At 39.1% G+C, this 20,256-nt stretch overlaps 1 protein-coding gene across 1 annotated transcript in view; it reads left to right on the top strand.

The window, feature by feature from the left end:
* GADL1 (glutamate decarboxylase like 1) overlaps positions 1–11,636 on the top strand; it is a gene marked incomplete at both ends in the record, with an annotated part of 183,101 nt that extends 171,465 nt beyond the window's left edge. The window contains one exon of the mRNA XM_082637717.1: positions 11,463–11,636. Within this exon, the coding sequence (XP_082493843.1) occupies positions 11,463–11,636 (174 nt within the window). The remainder of the gene's footprint in view (positions 1–11,462) is intronic.
* Positions 11,637–20,256: the final 8,620 nt, after the last annotated feature.

Genomic DNA, 20,256 nt, shown 5'->3' on the forward strand with positions numbered 1-20,256 from the left:
TTCCATTAGTCTCCACTGCCCACCATGAAGAAAAGCTTCAAGTGCCACCATGTCCAAAATACCTTTATCCTTTGCATCTAAGAGTGGTCAACATGACCCTTCTCATTTTCAGACCTACAGAGAACTCAAGTGATTTGCTAAAGGACATGCAATAAGTGGTAGAACTAGAAGGAAACATTGCAATTCATGCTCCATTTCCTTTCCAGATTTTGTTCTCTAGACTCTTCTTTTTTCAGTTTTAATATTTTTTATTGAAGTATAGTTGATTTACAATGCTGTGTTAATTTCTGCTATACAGCAAAGTGATTCAGTTATACATATGTATACATATATATATACACATTATTTTTTATATATTCTTTTCCATTATGGTTTATCATAAAAACTTACATCTGCTAACTCTAACCTCCCATTCCATCCCTCCTCCAACCCTCTCCCCATTGGTAATGGCCAGTCTGTTCTCCATGTCTGTGATTCTGTTTCTGTTTCATAGATAGGTTCATTTGTGTCATATTTTAGATTCCACATATAAGTGATATCATATGATATTTGTCTTTGTCTGACTTACTTCACTTAGTATGATAATCTCTAGTTGCATCCATTGTTGCTGCAAATGGCATTATTTTGTTCTTTTTTATGGCTGAGTAGTATTCCATGGTATATATGTACCACATCTTCTTTATCCATTCACCTGTCGATGGACATTTAGGTTGCTTCCATGCCTTGGTTATTGTGAATAGTGCTGCTATGAACATAGGGGTGCATGTATTTTTTTGAATTACAGTTTTATCTGGATATATGGCCAGTAGTGGGATTGCTGGATCAAATGGTAGCTCTATTTTTCATTTTTTAAGGAATCTCCATACTGTTCTCCATAATGGCTATACCAGTTTACATTCCCACCAACTGTGTAGGAGGGTTCCCTTTTCTCCACACCATCTCCAGCATTTGTTATTTGTAGACTTTTTGATGATGGCCATTCTGACTGGTGTGAGGTGGTACCTCATTGTAGTTTTGATTTGTATTTCTAGATTCTTCTTGAGTAAGAATATTAATCTCCATCATGGACTGTCTGTTCACAGCATTACACACTTCACCCACAATATCACATTCCATATTTTATCAATCTTAGGAAGAGATCTGTACTATTATTATCATTTTTTTTTAATTTAATTTTATTTTTTTGCAGTACGCGGGCCTCTCACTGTTGTGGCGTCTCCCGTTGCGGAGCACAGGCTCCGGACGCGCAGGCTCAGCGGCCATGGCTCACGGGCCCAGCCGCTCCTTGGCATGTGGGATCTTCCCAGACCGGGGCACGAACCCGTGTCCCCTGCATCAGCTGGCGGACTCTCAACCACTGCGCCACCAGGGAAGCCCTGTACTATTATTATTATCTCTTGCCTAGAGATAAGGAAACTGGGGCACTAGGAGCTGAAGCTACTTGCATGATCTCACATATCTACATGGCCCTCTCAGAATCTCTGTTGTTTTTTAAGTTAATTAATTTATTCATGTCTTAATTTACACACATGTAAAGTTTACCTTTCAAGGTGCACAGTTCTGTGAGTTTTGACAAGTGCATAGCATTATCTCCTGGCAAGGCTTTACATTAGGTTCTGAGGGATATAAAGAAAAATAAGGTGAAAACCTAGCTTTGAACAGAGTTTATAGTCCAGTGGTCATGTATCCATACTACAGTATCACAGTTTTCCTTCTTTGAGTCAGAAATGCTCTTAGAAATGTGGAAGTGCTTTAAGGTTGTTCTGGCAGATACTGGTTTCTTCCTTGATGGGGGGTGGAAACTGCCTGTGTGATCAGCCATAAGCAAAATTTCTGCTGTTTAGGGCTGTGAGCTCAGAACAATTTTAGACAAAAGCAAACTGTGTTAGGAGGGCAAATGCCTATTCTATATAGAATGTCATGTTTGGGGCAACTTACTCTAAAGTGTTTGGAAATACAAAGGAATGGTTTCTGTATTGTGAGGTAGCAACTGTTTCTTTAGTATCGGGTGAGAGATTCCATTTGCTACATTTTAAGGATGTAAAGCTAACCATTACGACAAAGAACTTTTTTTATAAGACTAAAAAATCACTTTCTCCTTTGGACTATATCATGTTTAGATCATAAGGAAATGTTTTCTTTCAATAGCTGTTCATTTAGCAACAACCTCCCTGTGTAACACAGAGGTTCCAGATGGGAGGATATATATTTAGCTGAATTCAAAACCCATTTCTATATGTTCTGAATTGCATGTGTAAAGGAAAAGCCAATTCTTTTTTTTCTTTGATGGGAAGTTTCACTGTTATGATAGTGTTCATTTTTCCTTAATTTATAATTTCACATATATCCAAACAGCAGAAATATGTTAAACCCGTGAAAATGAAAATATCTTTTTAAAAAAATTTTATTGGAGTATAGTCGATTTACAATGTTGTGTTAGTTTTCAGGTGTACAGCAAATTGATTCAGTTATACATACAAATACACACACACACACTCACACACACACACATATATATATATATTCTTTTTCAGATTCTTTACCCATATAGGTTATTACAGAATATTGAGTAGAGTTCTACAGTAGTAGTTACAGTTGGTTATCTATTTTATATATAGTAGTGTGTGTATGTTAATCCCAAGCTCCTAATTTATCCCTCCCCTCCATAAATTTGTTTCCCCTTTGGTAACCATAAATTTGTTTTTGAAATTTGTGAGTCTGTTTCTGTTTTGTAAATAAGTTCATTTGTATCATTTTTCTTTAGATTCCACATAGAAGCGATATCATATGATATTTGTCTTTCTCTGTCTGACTTCAGTTAGTAAGATAATATCTAGGTCCATCCATGTTGCTACAAGTGGCATTATTTCTTTTTTTTGGCTGAGTAATATTCCATTGTATATATGTACCACATCTTCTTTATCCATTCATCTGCTGATGGTCATTTAGGTTGCTTCCATGTTTTGACTGTTGTAAATAGTGCTGTTATGAACATAGGAATGCATGTATCTTTTTGAATTGGAGTTTTCTCTAGATAAATGCCCAGGAGTGGGATTACTGGATCATATGGTAGTTCTATTTTTAGGTTTTTAAGGAATCTCCATACTGTTCTCCGTAGTGGTTGTACCAATTTACACTGTCACCAACAGTGTAGGAGGGTGCTCTTTTTCTCCACAACCTCTCCAGCATTGTTAGTAGACTTTTGATGATGGCCATTCTGACTAGTGTGAGGTGATACCTCATTGTAGTTTTGATTTGCATTTCTCTGATAATTATTGATGTTGAGCATCTTTTCATATGCTTTTTGGACATCTGTATGTCTTCTTTGGAGAAATGTCTATTTAGATCTTCTGCCCGTTTTTTTATTGGGTGGTTTGTTTTCTTGACATGGAACTGCATGAGGTGTTTTATATTTGGGAAATTAATCCCTTGTAGGTCGCTTCATTTGCAAATATTTTCTTCCATTCTGTAGGATGTCTCTTCTCTTGGTTTATGGTTTCCTTTGCTGTGCAAAAGTTTTTAAGTTTAATTAGGTCCCATTTGTTTGTTCTTATTTTCATTACTCTAGGAGGTGGATCAAAAAAGATATTGTTGCGATTTATGTCAAAGATTGTTCTGCCTATGTTTTCCTCTAAGAGTTTTATAATGTCCAGCCTTACATTTAGGTCTTTGATCCATTTTGAGTTTATTTTTGTGTATTGTATTAGAGAATGTTCTAATTTCATTCTTTTACATGTAGCTGTCCAGTTTTCCCAGTACCACTTATTGAAGAGACTTTTTCTCCATTGTGTATACTTGCCTTTTTTGTCATAAATTAATTGATCATAGGTATGTGGGTTTATTTCTGGTCTTTCTATCCTGTCCATTGAGCTATATTTCTGTTTTTGCACTCGTACCATGCTGTTTTGATTACTGTAGCTTTGTAGTATAGTCTGAAGTCAGGGAGCCTGATTCCTCCAGCTCAGCTCTATTTTTCTTTCTCAGGATTGCTTTGGCTATTTGGGGTCTTTTGTGTTTCCATACAAATTTTAAAATTTAGAAAAGCCAGTTCTTACATACAGTCAGAAGAAATCAAAGTATCTGGTTCTTATGTACAGTTAGAAGAAATCAAGATAAAAATGTTCATTTAAGTTTTGGGAAGTTCTTATATGTTTGAGCTCTTTTCGTGATCAGAAATTGATGGAATGCACTTATCCACTAGAGAGTATATCTTTTTTTAATTGAAGCTAAAAGGAAAATAAGAGATGAAAATCTGTGTTTAGACTGTGATCCAGTATCAGTGTTATGATGACCTTCCATTCACTGGTTCATGCAAGGACCATCATGATGCTTTAGTTATGGAGATAAATACCAGAGAAAGTAATGAACAAATAAAGGATTTACAGTCTTTCTCACATCTTACTTTCTATAACTGCATTACTGGCATTCAGGAATGCCTGGGGAATCTCTCCGGGGTAGCTTTTCTCTGATGATTGATTGACCTTCAGCTTATATGCACTGGGAAAGCCCCGTTTGCTTCCTAGATTGTCACTGTGCTGGTCTGCACTTTTCTCAGAAGAAGGAGGGCCCCTGGAAAGCCCACTTAAGTTCTCTGACTGGTTTAGTCTTGCTAATTCTTCTCTTGGACTGGAATTCTTCCATTTAAATTCTGGCCGTTGCTGTTATTCATGCCCTGAATTCTGGCCCTCACCTTGATTAGTGTGTTGCATCTCTATCTGGGCTCAGAAAATCTGAGATGTCCCCAAACTATACCAAAAAAAATGACTTAAATGGGGAAAGGAGTTACATACCTTGTTATAAGTCTTGGAAAGAGTTTTGTGTTGGGTGCCAGGTACCAAGTGTGGACATTTCCTGCCAACTCTTTTCATGAGCTAGATTTTAATATCCTACTCAGAAGAACCCACCTCAAGTTAACATGGAAGATGGGGCTTATTTGGAGCCCAGATTATTTGGGAAGACAGTATAAAGCAAGCTACTTGTTGTGATGGTTCAAGAATAATTGTTCTGGAAGAAATCCACTGTGGCAACCCTGCCCACCCATCTGTGGCTCTGGTTTCATGCTCTCCTGGAGAAGAAGAGACAGGAAGACTTTTTCATTTCCTGGCTCAATTCAGAGTTTCTGAAAGAAGCCCAGTGAACCTAATATTCATAGAATTTTTCCTTCTAAGGGGTAGATTTTATATATCGTAATGTATTTTTTCCATTTTGACCAGGGAGTTAGTAAATTATGTCCAAAGCCAAATCTAGCTTATCACCTATTTATGTACAGCCTAGGAGCTACAAATGGGCTTAATATTTTTAAGAGGTTGAAAAATAATGAAAAGCAGTTAATATTTTGTGACGTGAAAATCATACGATATTGAATATTAAATTTCATTGTCCCTAAATAAAGTCCCTAAATAGCCATGCTCATTTGTTTATATATTGTCTAGGGCTGCTTTCATGCTACAGTGGCATAGTTGAGTATTTGCAGCAGAGCTTGTATGACTTACAAAGCCTAAAATATTTACTGTCTGGCATTTTACAGAAAAAAAAAGCTTACCAAACTAGAGCTAGAGCAACTAACATTCAACATAGCAGCTGAATCAGCCCCCACTATATTGCTTTCTCAGTGTTTATTTGCTTAACCATGTATTGCAATGAGTAGCTTTGGTATGGCTATAAACTCTGTTCTGGGAAATACAGAAGGTGCCAAAGATGTATGAAGTTTAGTGTAAATATAAGGAAATTAAAAACTCTTTCAAGTGACTCTTATAGAGAGAAAAAATATTGTAGATAATTTCCTGCATTTGATACAACTAACTCTCCTTTAGGCAAAATAATCTTAGAAAAAGTTTTATTAATTACAATAAAACTCTAATTTATTCTTCAGTTTATTAGTCTGCCTGCCCACTCCATGCTCTACCCACAAGATGTGCAAATTATTATGAGTTTAACCTCCTTAAAAAATCTTTGCTTCCTCAGAGATTACAGAATGAAGATTTAATTAAATTGAAATTGAGAAAACAGCTCTAAAATCTGGAGTTTGAAGAACATCAATTTAGGGGAGAATTTAGAAGAACACAAATCTTGCTGGGTTTATTAGAAGCTCTGAATGATTCTGCTATCTAGAGTCACAGTAGAAGTGTATGTAGTCTTTGTCCCTCATATTTGCTTAAAGGGATCACTTCCTTTAATTATGGGCTTATCTTCTCAGTCATGCTGGGTGTTGTGCTGCCCCGTATTTTGTAGGTGAAAATGTGACGATTTCACCCTTAGAGCATCTGATGGGAAAAGTTGTATAAAGATCCTAATGTCTAGGAGATTTTGAGACATTTATAATCTCTGAACTAGACTTCAAAGAACTGATTTAGAGTTTTCATGGTTGGGTTCATGGTTTCACTGAAGTGCCATTGGAAGCAGTTCCAAGACAAGTGGGACATGTTTAGGTAAACTATGGCACAGTGGTTTGGTGGAAAAAAAAAAACAAACACGATTCAAAATGGTATGGAGATTATGCCAATATGCAGAAGTAAGTATGAAAAATAACACCAACATTCATAACTAAAATTATATACACCCCCAAGGAGACAAGGGAGTTAAAACAGAGCAGCAGTCCTCAAAATGTGGTCTCCAGCACCCTGCAGATCCATGAACTGGGTGTCTGCCATAAGAAAAACATGGGAACCCAGAGTTACTGTTTAGAAGCTTTTATAACAACAGTAAGTTTATTGTTGATTTTTTTAAAAAAAACACTAATTTAGCTTGTACTTATTATGTCTTCCTTTTACCTTCTTACTTTCTTTTTGTGTCTTTTTAAAAATTTTTAAAATTAATTTTATTGAAGTATAGTTGATTTACAATGTTTTTTATTCTGCTATACAGCAAAGTGACTCAGTTATACACACACACACATATATTCTTTTCCATTACGGTTTATCACAGGATATTGAATATAGTTCCTGTGCCATACAGTAGGACCTTGTTTTTATGTCTTTTTTATTTCATTTTAATTTAGTAATTAATTTTCATTTAGTTATTCACTTTTATTGTGTTTCAGAAAAGTATGTGATGGACTGGAAAAAATGAACTTCCTTACAGAGAGTTTGAGAAACACTTTGTATATTGAAAAAAACTGTGTTGTTTAACATTAAATAAGTTACACATTTTTAAGAAGAAATGTCATTTTACAGACATGATGATTTTATTTTAATAAAAGGCTCTGGTGACACCTGGTCAGTTATCTGTTACCAAATTACTGTACTTGGCCAGAATGAGAGTTGTTTTTTTCTTTTCCTTGGGTTTAAGCAACTTTTAAATACCAGTTTCTGTTTATGCAGCAGGGGTGTGGCAACAAAATTCTGTTTAAGTGGCTAAATCATTGCTGAAACATAATTTAAGGGGGGGAAACAGCAACCCTACAGAAATGTGTCGATTAAGTTTCTGTGCAACCAAATAGAAATGTCAGGATCTTCCTCCACTTAAGATGCAGGAACCAGAGCACTGAGGCAGGAGAAAAGAATTTGATTTACAATTTTGGGGAAAAACCAGCAGTAAAATAATTGAGAGCTGGAAAGCAATCTCACTCCTGCTAAATTGCTTTCCTCATTGCGTGCCCCATTTAGGGGCGATATTTGGATACTTACATTTAGTTTGCACATATTTTCTTTCCCTTGTGAGTATTCCCTCTTGTCGGATTAGGACTGTTTCTCTGCTGTGATCAGCAAAAGAGAATATCCTAGCTGCCAAGAATTGGATTATGCCTGAAGCTTTATAAATAGGAAGTGGTTGATTTTTTTTTTTTTATGTGCAAAGGTGACAAGCTGGCTAGTCACGAGAACATTCTGGTCCCTAAATTGCAAAAATGTGGATTCTTTTCCAATAAGCTTTAATTTGGGTTCATGAGAATCAGAGACATGAAAAGCACATTGCAAATGTTAAAGAGTTGGTAAAATATTAACAATAACAACAACCACTACTACACTACTACAATTACAGTTTGTGGCAGATTTAATGAATGATGTTGGTGTTGCTTACAGCTTGCTTTCCCCATGAAGTATTTAAACAAAGGAGGTTTTCCCCTCTTGGCCAGGAGTAATTACCTCTAGGAATTAACTTATATTCATGGGTACGAAAATAAGATGTGTGTTGTACTGCCAAACCCTTACTTAGCTGGTTCTCTGAATCACACAGATATTTAGTCATTTCTTTATAATTTTTGAAAGTCAGTGACAAAATTTACCTTAGAAGTTTGGTTCTGATGCCAGGTGTTCTGCCCATGGAAGCAAATTTTTATGCCTTACAAAGAGCAAGAATTTAAAGATCAAAAATATCTTTATATTAACACATCTGAGTGCCTCTTAGTTTTATCTTTCTTGCTCACATTAGGAGATGTTTTTGGTTTGCTAACAAGAAATGCAAACCTGACATTCATTTTGATAAGCACCTCCTGTGAGCCACATTAGGAGCTGGAATCAAAATTCTACTGCTCTCCAAAGGTAAGGCATAAATTATGATTTGGGAAAGAAAAATAGAGGAAAAATAAATAGGAATAGATAATGCAAATTAGGTTTGAGCCAAGAACATGCCTGTTTTAAATTTAAAATTTGCTCTAAGCCAGAGCCGATTATACCCTGGGTACTACCTAGAGGAAGATGGAGATAAATGTGAAGGGAATTTTTATTTTAAAAAAAGTCTACAGAACCACAAGCTGTAAGCTCTAAAATTGATAGTCTGTGACTCTCCTGGGCAGACATTTGCCCCACATGGACCAGATCTTCCTGGCATTGATTAGCATGGGCACTGTGGGCCATGCCTTCTCATACCTACTCTCACACCTACAGGTTACATGCAAGAGCCCACTCGCTCTTGGAATTAAAAATAAATGTACCTTTGTCATGAGCCTAAGTCAGCCCACAGTTCTGCATTGCCCTGTGACTAGGAGGATTTTAAGAGCAGTAAATGACAAATGGGGTTAGAAGTTTAAATTACATGTGATTGTGCACACACATGCACACATACACCCACACATGCACACCCACACATGCACATACATACACACCACACAAACACACATGTACACACACAAATGCACATACATACACATCCACACATGCATGCATACACACATACACACATGCACATACACACACATTGATACCCACATATGCACTAGAACCCCACCTACCTAAGGGGATGAGGATTGATCAAGTTAAAGCAAATAATCCTAGAAAAATATGTGATGCATACGTAACTTAAATATTTTAACTTAAAACACATCTATGTGCATTTTAATTTCCCCATCTTTTGATGGAAAGGTTTTTTTTTTTCCATCAAGTGAGGATTTCCAAGAGCAAATGAGGCTTTTCTTGAGCAGAGTTCTGATGCTCTGAGGGCGTCTATGGTTCTTACATAAACTATACTCTTCAGGAATCATCTGTCCTTTCCTGCTCACGTTTCTTTAAATGGAAAGCATGCTCAGCACCTAGGCAGCCACCTGTGGGCAGATTTGGTCTGGACTCTCAAGACTTTGTTTTAAAGCTTTTACAGCTCTCCCATCACACCTAACTTGATGGCAGTAAATTCTGGCAGCCCCTCGCCTCCTTTATCTGGTCTTTCCAAAGGATTCAACTTAGTTTTTATGGAAAACACTCTCCTTTCCACTTTTCCTTTGCTTAGTATTATTTCTCTAGATATTATAATTCTAATAAGTGGTACTTGCATAGACAGCTTTGGAAGAAAACTGATGCTAAGAGCATACAAATTGAAGGGTTTCAAATGGACATGCATAAGCATACACAGAGTTACCTACCAGCTTCCAGCTTCAGTATCCACTGGACTTTGTCACTAAGTTTTGCAAAGAGAATGGAGGTGATGTTGATTTAACCCCGTTTTTCTAATCTAAAAAGCTCAGAATAAAATTTGTGACACATTCCCAGACATTAATAGAACCTGATGGTCTGTATTTTTTCAGTAACTTGACCTCTGACTTCATCTTCTTTTTCTTCATTTATTTTTCATTAAAGCTTTTATATTTTCTTTTTATGTTCCTTTTACTGTGAGAGACATCCAATCCTTCTCTAGAATGACAGTGTGACTGTGCTTAGTAAGTCTTCGTTTTTGCTGTTGTAAGCACAGTAATAGTTCATGTTTTACAAGATTTAAGTTCTAAAATGAGCACATGATGAAAAAAGTATTTAGCTAAAATGACCCTTGGACATCGCTTAAGAAGGCTCTGGTTGAGTCCAACATATATCTCCAGAGTTCTGAAGCATTGATCCTCCCATAAGCTTGGAATAGATCATTTTGTTGAGAGCTGGATGAAGTACTTTGGCTTGTGTTTAGGGAAGTATCTGACAAATCATAGATGTGTTTCAAAGCAGAGTGGTGTGGGGTGGTCACACTCTGAGAAGGGTTCCCGGGAACCGAGATTTATGCCCCTCTTCTAAGGCATCTTATATCACGTTGTGCCTGGTTTTATTTAAGTATGCGTTTCTCCCTTCTGGACTAGCTAAGTCTCCTCTTCCTGACAGGAGAGGACACTCATTCTATTCTCTTTGCCCATATTCACTGAGGACATGCTCAGCAACTGTGAAAGAGTTAAAATGAAAATGGAAGTGGAAAATTAGAACAATGTGTGCACTTGGGCTCTCAGGGCCCATTCTTCCTGTGTTCACCAGAAATCCTTAAGATATGGACTTACTAATTTTTTTTTTTTTTTTTTTTTTTTTTGCTGTATGCGGGCCTCTCACTGCCGTGGCCAGACTTACTAATTTTATTACCAACTGTACGCCTCTTAATAAGTGACACAGTGGTTATATTTCCTGTTAACAAACCAATATGTTCTATTAATAAACTAATAAACTGGTAGTCTTCAAAATATAACTGCACATAGTACCTGTTTTAGTGTTTTCTTTGGTAGACTGTCAAGGCATGGCTGTTATTTTGTGTGCTTTTTATCCATTTCTGACTAATCTTCTTTATTTGATTTGCCTGAACTGGAGTATTTTTTAGTTCCAACAAATTTGGGAACGTAACATTTGATACTTTCGAGACTGTGACCCCTGAGAACACCTGGTTTGATTTTAATGCGGCATCATTGCATCGTGATTTAAGTTTCTGAGCATGGGCTTGGGTGAGACTGCCTGCTTTTAAATTTCAGCTCTCCCACTTACCAAATGCAGGACCTCAGGCTATTTATAATCTCTGTGCACCTCAATTTCCTCATCTGGAAAGGGTATATTAATAATATCTCCCTTGTGGAGTTATTGTGAAGATTAAGTGAATTCATCTATCTAAGGCGCTTGAATCAGTACTCATAGGCCATAAGTTCTCAGCAGGTGATTATTATTAAAGTCGACTTTGTGTGTGTAGAATGACATCCTCACCAGTGGCTGCCCTGTGAGTAGCCAATGACTAGGTACAATGCAATCACGATGCCTCAGTGTTCTGGTCTTTCACCGCCTCCCTCCTCTCCCATGCAGGTGGCCCCGGCCATTAAGGAGCGGATGATGAAGAAGGGGAGCCTCATGCTGGGCTACCAGCCCCACCGGGAGAAGGTCAACTTCTTCCGGCAGGTGCTGATCAGCCCTCAAGTCAGACGGGAGGACATGGACTTCCTCCTGGATGAGATAGACCTTCTAGGTAGGGACATGTAGCTGTGGTTTTTGATCCCCCAGAGGCACAGGTCCTGCCCTGGAGGGTTACAGATCCAGGGCATCTGGGGACACATAGGAAATTGCAGCCCTTCTGGTGAGAAATAGGAAACATGCCCCCTCTTTGCCCAGCAAAACCAAAATGCTAAGCAAGTAGTGTTAAGGACTCTTTAGCTGCCTGGGTGCTACTGCTGCAATAAAGGATTTTCAGATGATCCCTGGGGCAGAGCCTGGGAGAGAGTTTAGTGAGTACTACGTGGGCTCTGGGTTCTAAGCTTTCATTTCTCTTGAAAGAACATCGAAATTAGTGGGTTAAAGCAGTGGTTCTCACAGTGTGATCCCTACACCAGCAGCACCTGGAAACATGTTAGAAATGCAGGTTCTCAGCCTGGCGCCAGACCTACTGAATCAGAAACTCTGGGGGTGGGCTGGGTATTCTGAATTTTAAGGAGCCTTCCACGTGATTCTGAGGCAAGGTAAAATCTGAGAACCAGTAGTTTAGCACAACTTTGAATTGACTGAATAAGCACTCTGATGTGTTGCCAGCAAAAGGATATCTAATATTTCAGTGGTTCCTGAGTCGGTCTCTGAAAGTGCAGCTGTAGCACAAATCTTTAGGGTCATCAGAAGTATATCAAAGCTGTTTTTTAAAAGAGAAACTATATAAGATGGTTACTTTATAAAAAGTATCTTTTATGCAGACTAAATGTTTATTCTCAAAAGTTAAAATTAGCCATTATCTATTATAAATTATTTAAATTAGAGATAAGGATGAAAGACAAACACTTTGTAGGGTAGTCCTTTTAATCAAAGCAATAGTCCCAATTCACTTCCCAAAATCATTCGTGTCATTAATTGGGAGTAGACATTAGGTATATATGTCTCTAATTAGGTACCTCTTTAAGCTTGAGGGGCCCTTTTTTTTTTTTTTTTAGGTAAGTTGATTTCTCTTTATTAAATTGACAATGATTGTCCTCAACTCAGCTTTGGAAACACAATACATTGATTAAGGGAGAGAGTGTACAAATATTGTTAAAATACATAAGCCACCTCTGGTTCATATACATGAGGCAGTAAATTTTTGCAAAATATTTTTGTTTCATGGTGGCATATGAAAATAAAAAATATACATTATCACTATTGAATTTGAATTTGAATTTGAATTTGAATTTTTTTTATCTTGTTCTCTGCTTGTAGGGAAAAACCAGAATAAAGTCCAGGGTTATACAACACTCCCTTTCTCAAGCTTTGAAATGTCAGTGTAGACTATTAAGTGATTTATATTGGGCAGAGAATCTGGAAATTAGAGGTCTTTCAGGGCAAACACCTCCTCCATTTCTCCTGGGAATGGATAATTGTAATTCTGTCTAATCCTGGTCCTAGATTTCTAGCAGAATTTTCTCTGACTAAGAAATAAACAGAATTCAGAGGGTGCAGAGGTCAACAAAGTATAATTATGAATCTAATTAGAGCTGTGATTTGGAAGGCACGTGATTGAAGATTGTTCAAGTATTAGACATAGCATATTCAATAACCATTTTGTATGCCTTCCTTAACTTACTTAAATTGTGAAGACTTAAAAAGCAGATGTGTACTATTTGCTTTTATTCCATATTCTCATTTTAGGGTGTGTCATTTCTCAATATCTCCATCAGTCAAAGAATATTTTAATCTTTCTCTGAATTACTTCAATCTCTGGTGATAGGTATTTGTGTGTGTGTATTGCATTTCTTGTTGCCTTTTTGTTTTAACGTCTTCCTAAAATGTTCTGAAATTGATGTTTGCAATAATTTGGGTTTAATGAAATAAAAAGCAATGTGAGCACACCGTGTTTGGCTTTTCTTTTCCTGTCACCCCCTCTTTACTGGATTGTACCAATACATTTTATTTATTTATTTATTTTGTAAGTAACACATAGTCATTTTATTTTCTTTTTTATATTTTTAAGTGTTAAAATCTTTTTTTAATTTTAATTTTATATTGGAGTATAGTTGATTTACAATGTTGTGTTTGCTGTCAGTGTACAGCAGCTTGATTCAGTTATACATACACATATATCTTTTTTTTTTCGTATTCTTTTCCCATATAGGTTATTACAGTGTTGAGTAGAGTTCCCTGTGCTGTACAGCAGGTCCTTGTTGATTATTTTATATATTTTAATGTGTACATGTTAATTTCAACCTCCTAATTTATCCCTTCTACTACATTTCCCCTTTGTTAACCTTAAGTTTGTTTTCTAAGTCTGTGAGTCTGTTTCTGTTTTGTAAATTAGTTCATTTGGTACCAATACATTTTAGAAGTAATTTGGCCTCTGTTGGCATTTTAGTTAAATAATTGAGAGAGTAGGTTGGAAGTGGTCTGTTTTTTAGTTAACACCGTGAATAAAGTGGAAAAAACAGTTATAGCCAAGTATGGATTTGCCTCTTGTTCAGTCTTTCTTCATCTACAAAGCAGGCCATGGGAGACTCAATAGCCCGAGCTCAACTCCTGTTGGGCCTTTTATTTGAAAGATGACAGTTCCTTGCTCAATGGCAAAAAAAAACAACTGCTACCAGTACTTTGAACATCCCACTCCTTCCTCCTTAAAATGTTCAGATATACCACTCTCAATCAGGTATTTGACTGAATGGTCAAGAAAATTTTTTTTTTTTTTTTTTTGCGGTATGCGGGCCTCTCACTGTTGTGCCCTCTCCCGTTGCGGAGCACAGGCTCCGGACGCGCAGGCCCAGTGGCCATGGCTCACGGGCCCAGCCGCTCCGTGGCATGTGGGATCTTCCCAGACCGGGGCACGAACCCATGTCCCCTGCATCGGCAGGCGGACTCTCAACCACTGCGCCACCAGGGAAACCCAAGAAAAATTTTTTGATAAAAGGTTAATTGTAATTCATTCACCCTTTAAATGTATTGCTAATGGGCCTACTATGTTCCAGACTGTTATCTAGGTGCAGGGAATACCCAGTGACTGAAATAGACAAAACCTCTGCTCCTGTGAAGCTTTCTATATCCTTGGGGCTGACAATTAAGTCACTATGTAACAAGTCAGGTGGCAATGTGTATTTTGAAGAAGAAGAGAGTAAAGGGATGGAATATGGTAGCAGTGAGGGTGGACTTGGCTGTCGGAGAGAAGTTGGTTAGGCAGGGCCTCTCTGACAGGGGAACCTCTTCGTGGAGATCAAGGAAGTGGAGAGAGAGCCCTGTGGGTATCTGGGGAAAGGGTGTTCCAGGAGGAGGGCTTGGTAAGCTAAAGGCTGAGGAGCTGCACTTGTGATCCACCCAAGGACCAACGTGGAGGTAAGTGTGGCTGGAGTGGAGGGACTGATGGGGGTGAGTGGTAGTCAGGATAGGGTGATGGAATCAGGGACGTATCTGGGAGTCAGGACACTGGACCATGTAGATGGAGACTTAGATGGAAACACACTGGAGCATCTGAACAGGGTATTGACATGATTCAGCTTATATTTTCGGAGGATCACTCTGATTGCTGTTTGGAGAATAGGGCGTGCATGGGCAAGGGTGGAGATCAAATGGGGGCAATTGCAGTAGCGCAAACAAGAAACCATGGTGGTTTATGCTAGAGATGTAGTGAAGGAAGCGGTGAAAACGGGTCTGATCCCAGAGGCACTGAAAGGTGGAATCTTGGCTAATGGAGTAGAGTATTTAAAAAGAAATGAGAAATGAAGGATAGTTTCATTTACCTTTGGCTTGGGCAACCATAAGAAAGGAATTGCCATTACTGGGATGAGGGCTGCAAGAAGAGTAGCGTTACCTGGTTTTGGTCATGTAAAATGTGAGCTGTAAGTCAGCCAACCAGATATGATACAAGAAATTACGAGTCTCAACTTCCGGGGGGCCATTAGACTGAACCAATGAAGCACTGGACACCCAGATCATTAAAGTAAATGCCCCTGGGGCAGGGGGAGTATGTGGAGTGCTATAGCCAAAAGGAGAAAGATACGGTACGCGGGGCCTCTCACTGTTGTGGCCTCTCCCATTGCGGAGCACAGGCTCCGGACGCGCAGGCTCAGCGGCCATGGCTCACGGGCCCAGCTGCTCCGCGGCGTGTGGGATCTTCCCGGACCGGGGCACGAACCCGTGTTCCCTGCATCGGCAGGCAGACTCTCAACCACTGTGCCACCAGGGGAGCCCCAAGTTTCCTGTTTCTTTAACCTGTTAGTCCTTCAGGTGTGGTGTTTTTTTTTTTTTTTTTTTTTTTTTTCTTTTTGCTGTATGCGGGCCTCTCACTGTTGTGGCCTCTCCCGTTGCGGAGCACAGGCTCCGGACGCGCAGGCCCAGCGGCCATGGCTCACGGGCCCAGCCGCTCCGCGGCATATGGGATCCTCCCAGACCGGGGCACGAACCCGTATCCCCTGCATCGGCAGGCGGACTCTCAACCACTGCGCCACCAGGGAGGCCCAGGTGTGGTGTTTCTCATGGCAAATTCCACAAGTTTGAGCCTCCTCTAATGCAGAAAACCAAGGACAATCATGACAATAGCTAACATTTACTGAGTGCATACGACATGCCAAGGACTGTGCCAGCTAGTTCATTTACATGGTCTTACACACACCTCACAAAACTTGATCAAGGTGGGAGTTTTATTATCCTCATTTTACAATCAAGGAACCTGGTACACAAATAGTGTAAGAAAATTCTCCAAGATTATCAGACTACTGAGTGGTAGACCCCAGGGTCAAATCTAAATCCACCTCACCCCGGAGCCCAGGCTCTAAACTTCTTCACTTTGCTATTGTAGATGTATATAGAGAAAAGGGTCATCTTGAACTAATCCTAGCAATCTGACTGTGTCTGACATCCCACAGTTACTTGGCAAACAGAAACATCAAGAACTAGGTTGGTCTAAGAGGACAATAATTATATTGTCATGGCCCCTTTCTCAAACCAGAAGATAGGAATTTTCTTGTCTGCTTTTTGCCATTGAAGTTGGAGGGCAATAGCCTAGAGGGCATTTTGATTTGAAATAGTAAGAAATTTTAATAGGAACCCCAGTGGAGGTGAGAATAAATATTTTCTTAGTATTTGGCCATTGCTTTCTCAGACCTTTGTGAGCTCCATGCCCACATGGGCAAATGCTTACTTGACAACTCCACTCAGGTCCCACTCAAACTCAGCGTGCCCAAAACTGACTCAGGATTTTCTACACCCCTGTTCAAACAAGTTCCTTTGTCCATGCTTCCATCTCAGCGAATGACATCATTATCTAGTTCAGCAAACCAGAATTTATAATTGATGCTTAATATCTCTGTCTCCATCTCTCCCCCAGTGTCCAACCTACGAGCAGATCTTGTTGGATTTACCTCCAGAACATGCATCCAGTCCATCCATTTATCCCAGCTCCATTGTCATGTCCAAATTCCAAACTCCTTTCACCTCTCCTCTGGACTATAGCTATAGCCTTCTTACTGCATCCACACATTGATTCTGGGCTTTGTCCCATCTGCTCACCAAACTGCAACCATATTAAAACACAAACTGACCCTATCTCTCACTTTCTGTTTTACAAACTCTGCAGAAGATCTTCAGAAAAGCTGTTGGTCAAGCAAAGCTAATTAAAACTTTATTAGCCCTACTGAGTATGGAGCAACACTGCCTTGAAAGAGTTTCAGTGGGGTCTCAGAAGGGGGAGTTGAAGAAGCCTATTTACAGGTTTCAGGTGTGTGCTCAAGTGGCTTAAATAGTGGGTCTTTTAAGGCAAACTGGTTGGGACACAGTCCACCATGTAATGGTGTAAGGTTGGTGGGCACAGTAAGGGGAGTGTCTTGGCACAAGTCTCCATAAATAAATTGTGTGATAAGTGAGCTGTTTCTACAGCTGAGCCCTCTTTTGTCCTGATGGGAGAGATGAGTCAAGTGTTTCTCTGGATAAGCTGGTTGGCAGGAATTTCCTAAAGCAAATAGTAAAGTAACTCACTGATTTACAACATGAGCTTTCTGAGCAAAAATCTCCTGAAACAAAATTAAATCATGTTGGCGTAGGTGATCGTGGTCCTGATAGTTAAGCTATATGAAAGCAGGTGATTTTAATTCCCAGGATAAAGATCAAATTCTGGAAGCGGCTGCCAAGGCACTGTGTCCTTCCAGCCCCATACAGGTTGTGTTGTGCTGTCACCCACCTCATGGGAGCCGGAAGTTGGGCTTTTTCAGATCCCACCCCTCCTTTTTACCCCAGCTGTCAAAACCTTTGGATGTAGTCCTGCCTCTTCCTACAATGCTGTTTCCCCCTCCACCTAGCTAAACTTCTGCTTACACTTCTGATCTCAGCTTGATTCTTTGTTTCTTAGGGATGTTCTCTGCCTGCCTTCCACCCACCCAAAAGGGGATCCATCCCAATATAAGCTCTCTATAATTTTCTTAAAATATTTGTATCACTATTTGTAATTATATATCTCTTTGCATTTAAAAATTAGACTATAATAGCCATAGGGGGCTTAGCACATAGTAATAAATAATCGTGGCTGTGAGGAAGGTTGGCACGTAGGTGCATTTAGTTTGCCTTTGGAGATGATAACTTCTTTATTTAGGGAACACCTGGATACGTAAATGTAAAATAACTCATGTCTTAGAAAAAGCTCTTAAATCACCTTTAATCTTTTGTTTTTAATTTTTAAATTTAATTTTACTTTTTAATACAGCAGGTTCTTATTAGTCATCAGTTTTATACACATCAGTGTGTACATGTCAGTCCCAATTGCCCAATTCATCAGACCACCACCACCCCCCTGCCGCTTTCCCCCCTTGGTGTCCATACGTTTGTTCTCTACATCTGTGTCTCAATTTCTGCCCTGCAAACCGGTTCATCTGTACCATTTTTCTAGGTTCCACATACATGCGTTAATATACAATATTTGTTTTTCTGACTTACTTCACTCTATTTGACAGTCTCTAGATCCATCCACGTCTCTACAGATGACCCAATTTCGTTCCTTTTTATGGCTGAGTAATATTCCATTGTATATATGTACCACATCCTTATTCATTCGTCTGTCAATGGGCATTTAGGTTGCTTCCATGACCTGGCTATTGTAAATAGTGCTGCAATGAACATTGGGGTGCATGCTTCTTTTTGAATTATGGCTTTCTTTGGGTATATGCCCAGTAGTGGGATTGCTGTATCGTATGGTAATTCTATTTTTAGTTTTTTAAGGAACCTCCATACTGTTCTCCATAGTGACTGTATCAGTTTACATTCCCACCAACAGAAGTCACCTTTAGTCTTAAAACACATGCTACAAACTGAAATGTCAAGTGTTCTGGTTAGTATATGCATCCCTGCAGGAAAAGAGAAAAGTTTCCCGTAAAAATGAATTTAGATTGACTTATCCGAGAAAACTTTTCTTCTTGGGAGTAGCATGATTTTGATTTCTAAATATTTTCTCACAAGAGAATGTCAGGCTAAAGCCACGTTCATTTTAAGAATCACAAGTTACAGGTCGGTTAACATTTTATGAACACTGCCTAGGACCCACTCATATTTGACATATTCTGCAATTCTGACTGATAGCTGCTAACAGTGTAGAATACAAATAGCCACAAAATGTAACCCAAGTGAATAGTGAATCCTGAACAATTTTTTTCTGTTATTTGAAGGCTCTTCTGTGGACAGGTCATGTTTTGCTGCAGACCAAGGGATGAGAAGGTTGTTACACAGTAATGGAAACACAGTTGTTCTCTCTGCAGGGGGAGGCCTTCCTGTAGTGGGCTGGGTGGGGCAGGGGGCGAGCATCGATGCTGGAGGAACTTCATTACCTCCTCGCTTCCCTGCCCTTGGAAGAGGACCCTACTGTCACATTGGAGAACCTGTGCTAAACCTAAAAATATGTCTTCCAATCCTACTTAAGTCAACACATGAGTTGAATTTTTAGTTGAATGATTATTAGGTTGTGTTCTAAAACCCAAGTGCCATGTTTTTCTAAGGCCTCTCACATTTGGGTCTCCAGAGAGGAATTTTCTAGAGGATAAATTCTGGTATTTCTTACATCCTTGGGGCAGAACCACACACCTCAATCTTCATGGCTTCTGGGGAGGTCTTATATTCATATTAGAGGGATTTGCTGGTCTGCCAGGCAGGAGCACACACATTCCTTCGAATCTGGTGTGCAAATGATAAGGATCTGTTTGAGATTCTCCACTTCCTGCAAGCGCTGGATGCGCGTTATAGTTGCAGCCACGCAATCAAGTCTAGGTGGGAATTTCTGCATCATGTCTCCTAACGTGAACAATCCAGGGTGAAGTGCCAATCCTGGAGATTACTCATAAGCAGATTATGTGACATTTGGGTCTGTTCCATCCCTCCTGGGGCTAAAGCTAAACCACTGGAAAAACACTCATGTGCCTAATCCTGTGTGATTTCTTTCTGTCTTTACCATCTCTTTAGCATATTACCTGAGCTGCACATAATCTCTGGTTTAATGCTTAGTCAACAATAAAACTGTCACCTTTGTGGCTAGGTTTTATTCATTAGCAGAAGATCTTATTTATAATATTAGACTTCCCCATCAATTATTAAAAATCAGTTGTCTTGGCCTTCCCTGGTGGCACAGTGGTTGAGAGTCGGCCTGCCAATGCAGGGGACACAGGTTCGTGCCCCGGTACGGGAAGATCCCACA

Source organism: Mesoplodon mirus (assembly GCF_964341445.2).
Source record: "Mesoplodon mirus genome assembly, chromosome: 12".
NCBI lineage: Eukaryota > Metazoa > Chordata > Mammalia > Artiodactyla > Ziphiidae > Mesoplodon > Mesoplodon mirus.